The sequence below is a fragment of the Seriola dumerili genome, unplaced genomic scaffold (genome assembly GCF_002260705.1).
Source record: "Seriola dumerili isolate Sdu_G_001 unplaced genomic scaffold, Sdu_1.0 BDQW01000202.1, whole genome shotgun sequence".
Lineage (NCBI taxonomy): Eukaryota > Metazoa > Chordata > Actinopteri > Carangiformes > Carangidae > Seriola > Seriola dumerili.
In genome coordinates, this window is record NW_019174457.1 from 329,242 (window position 1) to 342,722 (window position 13,481).

The window sequence follows — 13,481 nt, forward strand, 5'->3', positions numbered from 1 at the left end:
CCAGTGCTTCAGTAGCTTGTTTCAGTCAATAGGTTCTGTGAATGCACTGTGGAATACAACAATGCATTCACATAAAAAAATGAACTTTTGAATACTTTAGTATTTTTTAAAAGTAAGTACTCCAGCACTTTGACTCATGTAATGGGATTGTGTATTTGGTCCACGTCTGGAGACATCTGATATCTATTAATCTGTAATGCTATGAAATCTGACAGGAGGTTGAGTGAGTTGAGCAGATATGAATCACAGCCGTCTCCATCTTATTCATCCACAGAATTTATGGCCAGATCGTCCAAATTAGTAACAGGAAATGAACATCCAACAAAGAGATACAACAAAAGCTGAAACATGATCCTGCTGAGTAATTATAATTTTGAAGACGTGGGCGAGGCTAATCAAACAGCACATGTATTGTCCGGATTCTATTCACCATGAAATGGTTGGACTATCTGGCATATTTATAGTTAGCCTTTCCAGGGTTCAGAGACGCAGGTTTCCTCTGTTTGTTCACTGTTTCTAAGTTTAATATGAGGGTGTTCTATGAAAGATCACAATGCTGATTGTCAAAATATTCTTTTAAGTGGAAATGTACCCATAATGCGACGTTATATGTGAGGAAACTGAATCCGCCTTGTGGAAAATCACCAGAAGGAGGAAAACTTGTACAGTATGTTCAAAAACATGTTTCTGTTAATACCATAACTACTAGGCATTTACTGTAAGGTCGTGTATTGTTTTACTTAAACTGTTAACATGAGGGTATACAACAGGGGTCTCCAACAGGTGGCTACCAGTAACTCTCCCCCTGTTTCAGAGCAGCTCGCCCAAAGGTTCAGAGATTATAGTCTGTGCAGACAGTGGGTGTGTAGTTCAAACACAACTTCACTCAGTAAATCTGCAACTAAATCAAATGCACAGTCAGTTCTCAGTTGTCAGTTGTCAGTCACACGAGTTACTGCAGGTTTGTTTACACCAGATCTGCCGTAGGCCACATTTAGTGATAGCAACTCCTCTGATAACGCAGATATAAACTCCACATTTCCAACAAACAGGAAACCTGTTGGCATGGATGAAATGTGTTCAGCTGTGGGCTTCAACTTGAGCCTGTGTTTGTTTACATTTTGGAAAATGAAGTGTAGTGAATGAGCTATTTTAAGTTCCTGTTCGTTATGTACCATTGAATTTACTGACAACTGTCACTGATCACTGACTGAGGAGCTTCTTCTTTTCTCTGGTTTCTAAGCAGATTTATGGACGTTTATTTGCATTAATTTTGATTTTGGACACAAAAATTGACTCTGATGTGACGTCTCGTGAGTTTCACATGGTACAAAATGTGATTTTGGATTTTGATATTTGATTAATTATCGTATTCATCTGATTTATTTTGGAGATCAGTTTGAGTGTTTTGATATGATATGTGAATAAATGTAACATAAATGTAATGTAAGGAGCTCACAACCCCTTTTATTTTATCAAAGTAGCTCTCAGAGTAAAAAAGCTTGGAGACCCCTGGTATACAGATCTAACAAAGGAGAAATACTGAATAATACATGTTGCATGTCTATCATTATGTCGCTGTCATCAGTTAGAACTGTATCGCCATTTCTTTCCTCCATAGGCCTTAAACAGTGACCCAGCAAATAACAATTAGGAGTCAAATCATAAAAGGACTATAATTAAATACAGTAAGAGGGTGGGGGCCCTGTCTGGGGCAGTATGACTAGACTAAAGGTCAGGAGCAGGCCTGCTTTTGTCCGACTTTTCCGTCATATAGCCAACAGCTCCTCACATGGAGAGCTGTGCTAGCAGAGTATTCAGCAGAAGAAAAAGAAAAACACCGCCCCAGACTGGGCATGGCTGCGTCTGCTATTCTCACAGCAGGCAGCGCTGTATGGTGTGTTTACTTAATAATACCAGGCAAACAAAGGGCACATACATTTTTATCAGAGTTACATGAGTTGAACTGCACCACTATCAGCTCTGGCATCGATGCCCTGTTCTTGGATTACTGCAAACATTATTGATGTGTTTAAAAAAAGGGTCTGAGAAGTTTGTTTTTGTCTGTCTCTCTTTCCTGAGTTTTAGTTGTCCAGCCACTTTACATATACGCTCAGTGACAGAGTCTTTAAAAGGCCAGTAGGTGGCAGACCAATTTATGTCACTCATTTATGGTGTACAAGTCCACAAAAAAACATGTACTGCACTCATGGCGTGTAGTTCAGCAAATGACCAGAAGAGATCACAGTCTTCAAACTTTTAAAGTATGTACCTGCAGCAGACAAACGATGCGTGACTTGCTCAGGTTTCAAAGAGAGCAGATGGGTGCAACTTAAAATGTGCATAAGCAGTGTACCTGCAATAACAATAATAATTAATAATAATAAGTCAGTCCATTTATTTTTTTTAAAATGTGAATTTGCATATAAAAAAAATCTGCAAAAAAGAGAAATCTTTGTCCATGTCAGCATTTATTTTTTATTTATCTGCAGTCTTTCGCCTTTCAAAAATATTAAACCTTAAACCTACCTAGTTCACGTTTCACTGCAATGTAAAATGTAAAAAAAGAACATCTCTTACTATGACTAATACAATATTTCTCCCTTTTCAATCAACATCCCCACAGAAGAAGGGTTAGTGTACATTCATGTTATACACCCAAGTATCTTCCTTAATAATGTCAACATCCTGTCAGGATTTGCTGCAGTCAAATGCAATTAAATTGGACCTCCAGAGCTGGGATAACTGACAGATCAAACGCACAGCAGTAGAGAAATATATGTTAATGTATGACCATCTATCTGTATTCAAAAGCTGTTCAACAAATATACCCTTTTCAAGACATAGTTTCTACAAGGGATGTTTCCGTATTGAATATTCATGTGCAAGGGTTTTATTTGTCACATATACAGTACAAGCATTATGTCTAATGAAAGTGTGTCATGCTCATTAAGGCTGTGCTCGTGTATAGATAGGAAATATGATGGTTGATATTATATTATTGATATTATAATCATAAATATATTTTATTTATGATTATTAATGATGCTGTTGCACTACAAAGACTCTTCTCTGCCTGAAGGAAGACACCCGGATTACATTATCCATCGCATCTGTTACATTTTAGATTCATCTGTTGATAATTTATCTAGGACTGTCTGTATATACTGTTGCATGTGTATTTACATTGTGCTTATTGTTACAATACATACAATGCACAGTTAATTCTGTGTAACATCCATGTGCAATCGTGCACCTTACTGTACAGCTTTTTGATGCACTAACGTACAGTGAATTAGAGTTTATGTATCATTGTGCAGTTTATATTCAGCATATAGTATATTGTAGTTATGGTTGTTTATTTAAATTAATTTAATTAATTAATTATCATCAATTTATTTTTTAAATCTATCTATCTATCTATCTATCTATCTATCTATCTATCTATCTATCTATCTATCTATCTATCTATCTATCTATCTATCTATCAACAAACTTAAAAAATCTATTTATCATAAATATATATATTTTTAAATGACATTTTGTATAATTTTGCATTGGAAAACGTCAACCAATCATTTCAAACAGTGATACCATGGCACTGCCCGACTGTAAATCATGTAACCACCCTTTCCTTACCTCTAACCACCGTCAACAAACTCTGCCCAACCGTAACCATGAAATGCTTCAGCTTCATGCATGTCATTATGAGAGCTCACGTGGTCACGTGGTACCTGCGGTTTGTGTGTGTTCAGATTTTTGCTGTTGGGGGAGCAACCTCGCTGGAAAGTGCGCATGCGTGAGAGTATTTAATCTTCCCAAGCGAGTTAATGTGCAAACACCTTTTTGAAACTAAAGTGTCAAGAAAGAAGTTTCAAATAGAAGATTTTAACTTCTCTCTTGGCGTTTGGTGTAAAATTGAGGCGATGCTCGTGCGCTTTGTTTCTTCCGCCTACGTCAGAAAGTTACTTTTATGACTCTATTTGGGTCAAAAGGTAGTTAGTGAAGCTAGTTCCGCCTTGCTTTCTCCCAGTGATGGACAGCAGCGACAAGTGTCAAAAGTAATCAGGGGTCAACGAGATACGGGGGAAACACGTCTCCTTCCTTTTGGATACACTATCTCACAAGTTGAGCGGTTACAAGTAAAGGTGAGTCGCATTTTTGCACTTTTAATACATTCGTCTGTTTGAGCTAGAGCGACAAGTGCGAGCTAATTTACGTTTGCTAACAAAGCTAATGCTACAGTACAGGGACAGTAGCCACCTGTTGCCGACTCTGCTTTTAGCTAGCATCAGCCAAGGATTAGCATTATGCCAGCACTGTTTGTAATGCGTTTCTATCTTTAGCTTACAAATTAGTTGGTCAAATTAGAAAGGCGGAATGAACAGGAAGACCGAAAAGAACAGAGTAACAGACGGTGCTCAGACTGTGTTACAGTATGTCTAACTTTATACAGTTAGCCTCGGTTGTCCTCTGTTATGTACCTGTCTGATGTTGGCTTGTTACAGCCCGTGTATTGCTAGCAAAAGGGCGATCCTGAAGAATAGAGCCTTATTTATGACTTATTATGACTGTTTTGGCTATCTCAGTGTTATTCTTAACCACTGTGAGAATGTTAAAACCTATGACTTTTATATTTATATATATATATATATATATATATGTGTGTTGTATATTTGAAATTCTTCAATTCAGTATATTTGCCTATGAGGTGTTACTGAGCCCTGGGACTTTTGCATGGCAGCTGTAGCATTATATTACAGTGACTGAAGGGAGGCTTCAGGTGTAAATTATTTGAAGCAACTTAACTCTCTGTGAAACGTTCCTCTGCATTCCATTCACAGGCCCGTCTACTTGTTCCAACAGGCACCCAGTGCTTTTAGTGCTGCCTCAAAGCAGTATTACGCCCTATAGGACAACACAGACTGTTAGAGGAGAGAAAACAAAAGGAGCTGCAGCTTATTGTATTTGTTCCAGATAGGCGGCATTGTAATCGGGTCATTCATTTTATTGTGCTTTGTGTACAGATAGTCGTGGATTGTTGCATCTCACAAGGATTTCGCCTCACGTATCAAGCAGAAGAGATGGTGGCAAATTTCAGCTCAATCTGAATACATAAAGGTGGGTTGCAATGTGGAATGAAGTTGAGGGGTTGATGGTGGTGGGGCATGTTGCAGGGGACTGGAATTGATTTTTCAGAGCATTCAAATGGTGGGAAATGAACACCGACCGTGGCATGTAACTGTAATCTTGTTTACAGAAGTGCCTTCTTTGGCAGATAACCAATTGTTTGTCTGGAGGTAATTTTGTACCCAGAGAGGGAATGTTTGCAGTTCAGTTTGACTGATGGTAATGAGTATGTTTCAAAACATTTAACATTTAGCATTTGGTTGGAAGTTAGGCACATATTATCTCAATCTAGATGCAGATTAAATATTTCTAAAACTACATTTTGCAGAGTCTGTAGACGCTTGAGTCAGTTTTGATTTTGGAAACAAACTGTACAAGTGGCAGAATCTGATAAAAACAAGCTGCTTTCGTTGTTAGAATAGAAATAAATAGAGAACAGAGATGTATTCAGCCGAAGTTGTTTGAGCATTTGAATCTTGGGGGTCTGTGTGTGTCTTACATAATCAGATGTGTGTGTGCCATTATCAGCAAGCTGTTGACAGTGGCTCATTGAGATCCATGCAGCTCGCTCCCAAACAAACTCCATCTTGGCTCTTTATTTAGTGATTGCTAAGTCTGCAGAATGAAACTTGGCACAATGGCTGATTGTACTCCTCTCAGCTTTGCAGAACTCTGGCCCTTTATCCGATGAACTGGGAGTTCTTAATGAGCTAATTGGGAGCTTACACTGAACAAACAGGATTGTGTAAAATTTATGCACTACCTCGCAGTGCATACAGGGCCCAGCTGATTTTTAAACATTGACTTTTCAATGGAGTGAGAGTATGTAGAGTAAGTAGCTCTGACAGTGTCATTCATCATGCAGCATTCTCAGGAGTTGTTTTTTTCTTTGCTAAGGCAACATAATAAGTTATCATAAAACTACACATTCATTCCATTAGAACTGAGTAAAATGTACATTAACAAGGTTTGTTCACAATATGGATCGCTAACATTGCTACAAAGGTCTTGGATATATTTGTTATTTGTGTGAAGAAACACTGAATTTGTAGTCTGTGGTTGCAGTTGGTTGCAGTCTTATATGAGATGCAGTTTCTTGTGTTTTATTTTAATGACAAGCAGCATGCCTGGCAGTAAGCTTATCCAATTAGCAGTTGACAGTGGTGAAATCTTTTCTGTGGCTTTCCAAAATGAGCTTCGATTTATGAGAGTGAATTATACTCTGGTTACCACGGCTCTGTTACTAGTTATCTGATTTTTAAGGCATTAGTTGGTTCAATATGCACTCATCTTTGAAAATCTAGATCAATCATTATTGTGGAAAGTAAGAAGAATGGTTTTTAATGGTTTTTCTTTCAATATCATTTCTAATGTTTTACGTTTTATACATAAAATAGGAGTTCAGTTTAATATTTTCAAGAGAAAACATGGAAATCAGACACATAAATAATAATGATATACATAATAATATAACGCCATCTTCTCTGATTGTGATTGGCTCAGTTGTTGCATGATTAATGAATATGTACATTTATGCAATGTAATTATTCAGTAGTCTCTTTGTATTTGTTCTGCCACGAACATGAACATCTAACATATCACAATGAATTGACATTTTTCAGAATGTATTCACACTGAAATGTCAGTCATAAGATGTCCTAAATAGTTCACACATTATTCAAGGTATTGCAACCTTATTGTGTAAACAGGTCTGAAGCCTCACCTCCATAAGAAATATAAAGGTGTACACTCACCACCGTGTGAAAGTGATGAAATACCGCTGCTGGATCCTGTTACTAAACCGGAAAATCGAGCTGCCATTTTGCTTACTGTTCTCTAAGTCATTCTCTTTCTAATGCTAAGAATGAGTGAAAACCGGACATAAGTTAACTCAGAGACCAGGCTGTTAACCTCTCTGACCTCTGGCTACTCTGTAAGATAATGACAGGACTGGGCGGGAACCTGTGTGTTTGTACATGTTCCTGTGGTCTCCCGAAGGTGTCAAGCATTTCAATATGGGGATTTTGTATGCTCACAAAGCGGTGCACATTAACTCAACTCTGTGTTTGCTTTGCTGCCAGCCTGCACCTGCTAATTGTTGCCCTTCTGAGCTGAAGCTCACGTTGGGCCCGGTGCACCCGGGAGGATATTTGATAACAGAATAGAGTTGCAGTGGTGCTGAACTTGATCTAGTGAATTATTTGTGAGTTCAAGTGTGTATCGACTTCTCTCTCTTATGGGCAGGTTGGAAACGGTGAATAATAAATGGATTAAGCCTTCTCTTAAATGACAAGACCATAAACCAAATCAAATGGGGCTATGATTGTTAATAGCTCAGATTTAATAGTTGTTTTGTGTGTTTAGTTATGAGTCTTTTATGACATTGATATCAAGGGAGAAATACATTGTCAACAATGAGTGTGCTGGGCATGCAGTAACTGTGATACACTCTGTTACTGTTTACTATAAGTGGTGATATTTATTGGACATAAATGCAAAGTCAGTAATTTACACAGTCATCCTATTTACCTATTTATTTCCAGGTGAAACCAGTAATAATACGATTGCAGGCCGATTGGAGCGTTCATACTTTGTTTTTGTTTTTTTGCTTTTTGCTACATACAGTGTAAGCTAAATTTTTTATTGTTCCAGAAGCTCAGTCTCCTGATTTAACTGCGTTGTATCAATCTTTAATTTTTCTAAGCCTTGTGTGCACTTCTCTGAACCGTCTGCGCTGTACATGATGACTGTTTATAAATGTTACTTTGATAACCCGAGGCAGATATGCGGCAGTAGCTTGCACACTAGTGAGGTGGACATTAGTGTTTTCAGTGGATCATTTGAAGTGTGGTACAGTCCAGACATGTAATCCTCCATGCAGCTGTTTCACATGTGCTGTGTGTACATCATATGCCAACACTTGTCAAACCAGTTGGGACTGAACCAAAGCTGACCAGGCAGAGGGTTGGCCACTGTTCAAAAAAAACAAAAGGAAAAAAGCTATTACTGCCTGATTTTAAAAGATCAAGGCAGAGTTGGTTTTGTAGTTTGAGATTTAATGGACTAGTTTAAGTCTTATAACAACTTCTTGGTATTTTTGTCAGTGGTGATGACTGTGTCCTGGCAAACGCAGCGCCATAATCACTTTGCTGCTAAGTTGTCCTGCTGGAACAAGAAGTCACAGCTAAACCGCGAGGACAGCACTGGGGAGATCCTTCAGTAGAAGTAAGTTAAGCTAAAAATAAATGAGCCCATTTGAAAGCTGAATTCATAGAGAACCTGTTGTGCTTCAGCAAATCACCATAAGAATCTGGTCTAGTCCATCATGTTTTTGCCTGTCAGGCTACACTCTCCTATTTATTCTGCTGTGTACACATTGTGCAGACTGTTTATTCACAAAGGTCGGGCTTTACCAGATTGTTGTTGAGGGACTTTTGACATTCCAAAGTGCAGCCTGATACTGATGTGGGGAACCTCCCATGCCAAGCGTCAGGATGTAGCCGCACCTAGCGACTTCGACCAATTACAGGCAGGGTTATCATTTGAATAGTTGGTGTGAAGGTCTGTAGGAGAAATGACACAGATTGTCTCGTTGAAGTGAGCTCTGTCCTGAAACAACTTTCTCTGTCTTCTCGTTCTTTTGCTCTTCCAGGTGTCACGACGTGTCTTCACTTGCTGTATCCGCCCTTTACAGACAGGCAGCCGCTACAAAACGTATATAGTGGAAACCCTGCAGTTATGACTTATTGACTACTGCTGAACAGTGCTGTCACTATTGCAGAAGAAACCTGACTGGTTTACTTTTTTAAATTAAAAAACAAATAAATATATAGATAGATAGATAGATAGATACAGTGTGACTTTTAGCTGGGCTTCATCAACAGATTTTAGAGCAAGTGGTATCTCCATTGTTGGTGCTTTGTGGAGCTCCGTACCAGCGGCGTGTTTCATAAAGGTAGCTCAGACAGGCAGAGCTTACTGCGCAAAGCCTGTCTTGAATTAAACTAACAAAGTAAACCAGGATTGAACTGTTTCAAAGAGCTAATGAGGTCAAACAAAGTCAAGTCTGCTTTAAGAAGCGCTCGTTAATGACTTCGAAACACGGCCCTGAGACATCAAGCATGCGGTCTTGTTGCCACGGTAACTTAGATCAGACTTATGTAGGCCTCCGTTATGAAAACTGAAAATAAGTCGGGTTCATCTGGTAACGCCTCTGAGATGAGTGTTTTACATTAATTGTCAATTAGCACGGGTCCTTGTTAACTACTCATATCTAACTTAGTCACAAAATTTGCAGATAAGTCTCTGCTTACACTTGTATATTATATGTTATACACTAATGTGTGAGGGCTGACACACTTTTTACCATTTAGATAGCAAACACCTCTCGGTATAAGTGCAGTACAGTTCAGCTGCGAAGTTTACCCAATAAACTGCTAAATGAGAGTGATTCGAAAGAGCCAAACAAGATCTCAGAGGAAAAGTACTCCATTACTTGATGTCTCATTGTATCACACAGTTGCAGTTATTACTAACTACCATGTTTCCATACTGTTATTTGTTTGTATACATTTTCACTCTCTCAGGTATAGCTCAACCACAGTTAACCTTTTTTGTCCCATCTTTGAGCTTTACACGTCACGTCATGTAAGATGGTTTATAAAACCAAACTGCACACAGCACACTCATATTTACCAGCCCATCAAGTGTGTGTTTTGTTCAAACCAAAGGACTTTAATTGTTGAAGAGTCTATTATTTAAGAGTGTGTATTTCATTCTTTAGTCCCGTGGGAAATGATGTACTCCTGTTCTCCTGGACACTGCTACTGGCTGATAACTTAAAAAAGGAAAACTGAATGAGACTGTTTTGCCTTTTAAGTCGAGCAGGAGTGGATTTCTAGTGTGTGTGTGCGTGTGTGCGTGCGTGCGTGCGAGTGAAAGCTAATTAATGCACTGTTTAGTCTTAGTTAACACAACAGAGCTTTTGTTCAGCTTCAGTCTGTCCCCCATTAGCTGCAGAGAACATCCAATCTATTGAAGTGCCCTGAGAGTCATTCATTGATTTACTGAGAAATAATGGGAAACTGGAGCCTGAAGTGACTGGAATAACTTCGGCTAGTTCCTCTAAAGTTTAATTTTAATATCGGCTGCTTTGGGATTCTGCAGTTTCCCAACCCCTCCATGAGATTATGTTTTGTTTCACTCATTATTTTCAAAGTAAATTATTTGTTTATCCTTTCTCTTGTAATTAGACACATTTGCATCTTATAATGAATGAATGAATCTGTTGTGTTGTGCTGTACTATTGAAATTCTTCTAAATTCATACATTTCATAATGATTCAATGCATTCATCTGTTTTCAGGAGCTGCTGACTGCTGAGTTTTGGACATTGTGATGGAAAATCCTGGTAAGAGAAACTCTATTTTTATTATTCCTCCAATTGTAAAGGTTTTATTTTATTGTATATGCTGACTGTAGTGAGACTGACGTTATCTGAACTGTAGTATCGTGATGACAGAAAGCGGTGAGTCAACAAGCATAGTGCCATGTTATGAAGTTGTCCATTAAGGGGGTGGCCCTGTGATGCATTGTGCTGTTGACACTGCTGGTATCTGATTGGCCCTCGCCCAGAGGACACACCTGTACGTGAGCAGAGCTGCCGGTTTCTCTCACTGCCACGCATGGCCTTGTGTCTGTTTCACCACTGACCTTGTTCGTTTGACAACCTCGGCGTATCAAGTACACGCTCGGAGGATCTTTGTTCCTGGGCTGAGCCGTTGTTCGTGCATTTGTGACATCTGTGTGAAATACCTGGGATGGCTGTGCAGGCTGAATGTATTTGTGAGTAAACCTGCTTTCTGTCTGTTGGCGAATGTTCACATTTTTGAAGATTTACATTAGATTTGAATTTACATTTGACCTTTATTCTTTAAAGTGTAGTCCGCTCTCTTGGCTTGCAGTATGTCCCTTTTGTTGAAATGTGAGACGGTATTGAAAGTAAATCGATCAGTTATTGCTTTAGTCAATGTAAAGATAGAACAGGACGTGGCCTTATGAGAACTTCATAGACATCTGTGCCATGGCAGGAACAGATTAAGGAAGCTTGATGTACTCATCCCTGCCTGGCCCCGTGTCCAAGCAGTAAAAATAAACTGGACTTCCTCCTCGGCTCTATTCTGAAAATGATTTGCTTCTGTTGAGCAGCTGCAACGCTTCACATGTCCTTTATATTTTGAAAGCCATCCAGCATGTTGGCTAATGTCACATTATATTGTATGTTTTGGAGTTGTCATTATGAGATAGTATAGTAGTATTTTTCTGAGTCATCAACTTGTTTGTTGTTTTTGTTCAGCCGGGGCTTCGTGTTTCTCAGGTTTGGTTTAAAAGCCTGAAAACATTTCTTTGTCTCCATCTGCTGCTTCTCTACGGAAAGAGTGACAAAAGGTTTCAGTGGCACGATGACTCACAAGTCAGAGGATGTCATCGCTTGTCATCGCTTTTTTATTTACCAGTAATTTCAAGGATTGTTGTGATTCTAATTATGATCCTTGTACCAAGAGGTGTGCTTGTGGTCTTGCGTTCCGTACATTCCTGTGTCAGTTGTTCCTCTATGCTGTAGCTTTAATTAGACTGTAGAGGGAGCAACAGTTATGTGCATAGTTTGGTCTCTCTCTCTCTCTCTCTGCTTCCCAAACTTCTTCTTATTTTGACCTTTTTTTTTATTTTAAAACTTCCTCTATTTTTTAAACTAAAGTTGAAGTTGTAATTCAGCATAACTTAATATATTATATATTAGCAATAGCATGCTATTTTTGACTACATTTTATGGAAAGCTATTCATTTTTATCTCATCTGTGGAGAAAATCCATCATGAACATGTCATTACACTGTCTCGTCCTTTTTAACTTTCTATAAACCAAATTCTGTGTGACTAACTGTGGAAACATCCTTTCTCCTACTTTCCAATTTTATCTCTAACATGGATGTAGGAGCTTATCTAGCTCCCACACACTGATTACATATAATCAAATCACACGGTGCTCTGATAGAAATGTCCAGAGACAGACTGCCTGGCTGCCTTGTTTCTGTCCAGCATGGACATGGATGTTTCTGAGATTAAGGGTTTGACCCAGTGACTGCTCACGTGTGTGTTGTGCGTTTGACACTGTGTGTTACAACAGGATTTAGGAAGATGAAGTAAAACTAAACAAAACAGCAAATGAAGTTGTAATAAAAGCATTTACACAGGTTAATACTTTAAGGGTATTAGGGCTGAACAATGAATCGAAACATTATTGAAATCAAAATATGGCCAAGTGCAATATCACAATAGACCATAAATGAAGCAATGTGGTGCTGCAGAGACGACCTGGCCTGCAAATCAAATTCTCCAGATGTAAAGGAACATGCTTGTTTGGCACATCATCATCATTTTTTATATATATATATATATATATATATATATATTCATATTTTCCCCTACAATCATCATTTCATATTGCAATATCTGTCCAAACAATCGCAATATGATGGTACTATGACTGTTATCTATACTTCTTATCGATCTGATACTTAAATGGTACTCTTATCATTTACTTTTTTACTATTTTTCTTTCAAGATAAAGAAAGAAAGAAATTGAGAACAGCATTGACATTGCTTGATTTTCTTATATGTGCAGTTCATAAATTAATATTCTTGAGCTGCGAACTGTCAAATCACTAATTGTAACTTTTAATCTATTTCACTCGATGTTTTGACAGATTGCTCGTGTTTCCGCCCTCACATGCCAAAGGCATGACACATACATGTGGCAACTCGTGTAACCACACTTTTGAATGTTTACTTCTCTCCACCATTGTCGCTAATAGCATTGTCTGTGTGTGTGTGTGTGTGTGTGTGTGTGCGCTGCAGTGTGTGAGACGGAGCTGCCCCCACCCTTTACACACACAGCGAATTTCTAACAGTCAGAAATGCATCAGAGACAAATGTCTTAATCAGAAACTGAGCTGGTGCGATAAAATGTGAGATAACTTTTATGTAGCAATAATAATTAGGAAGTTTATTTTCTCAATTTCTCCAGTACTGAGAGCAGAACTGATAAAGTACGAGCTTATTTATCTTACACTTGGATTTAATAATTTAGTACCGGAGTCTGTTTAGTACCGTGTTTCGGCACTCGTCCCTAATTTTGCCCCCACACCTGAGGGAGGTGTGGTCCAGGAATTGTGTCAATCATAGCTGTAAAACAAAGTGGCTTACATCCACATCTTGCACGTGCATTTTGTAGTTTAAATGGACAGTCGTCGTCGTCGTCCCCCCCTGGTGAGTCACCAGACACCCCTTCTGTG

General features: G+C 38.6%; 1 protein-coding gene across 3 annotated transcripts in view; it reads left to right on the top strand.

The window, feature by feature from the left end:
* The first annotated feature begins 3,953 nt into the window (after nucleotides 1–3,953).
* Nucleotides 3,954–13,481, top strand: part of LOC111228163 (phosphatase and actin regulator 4A-like) — a 31,266-nt gene continuing 21,738 nt past the window's right edge. Inside the window, exons 1-3 of one of the 3 annotated variants that reach the window (XM_022753964.1) lie at nucleotides 3,954–4,148; nucleotides 5,028–5,121; nucleotides 10,495–10,539. In XM_022753964.1, coding sequence (XP_022609685.1) covers nucleotides 10,527–10,539 — 13 coding nt within the window. In that variant the 5' untranslated portion in view covers nucleotides 3,954–4,148; nucleotides 5,028–5,121; nucleotides 10,495–10,526. Of the gene's footprint in view, nucleotides 4,149–5,027; nucleotides 5,122–10,494; nucleotides 10,540–10,855; nucleotides 10,974–13,481 lie in introns of those variants that run through there. The other 2 variants (XM_022753965.1, XM_022753963.1) reach the window with 2 other exon arrangements.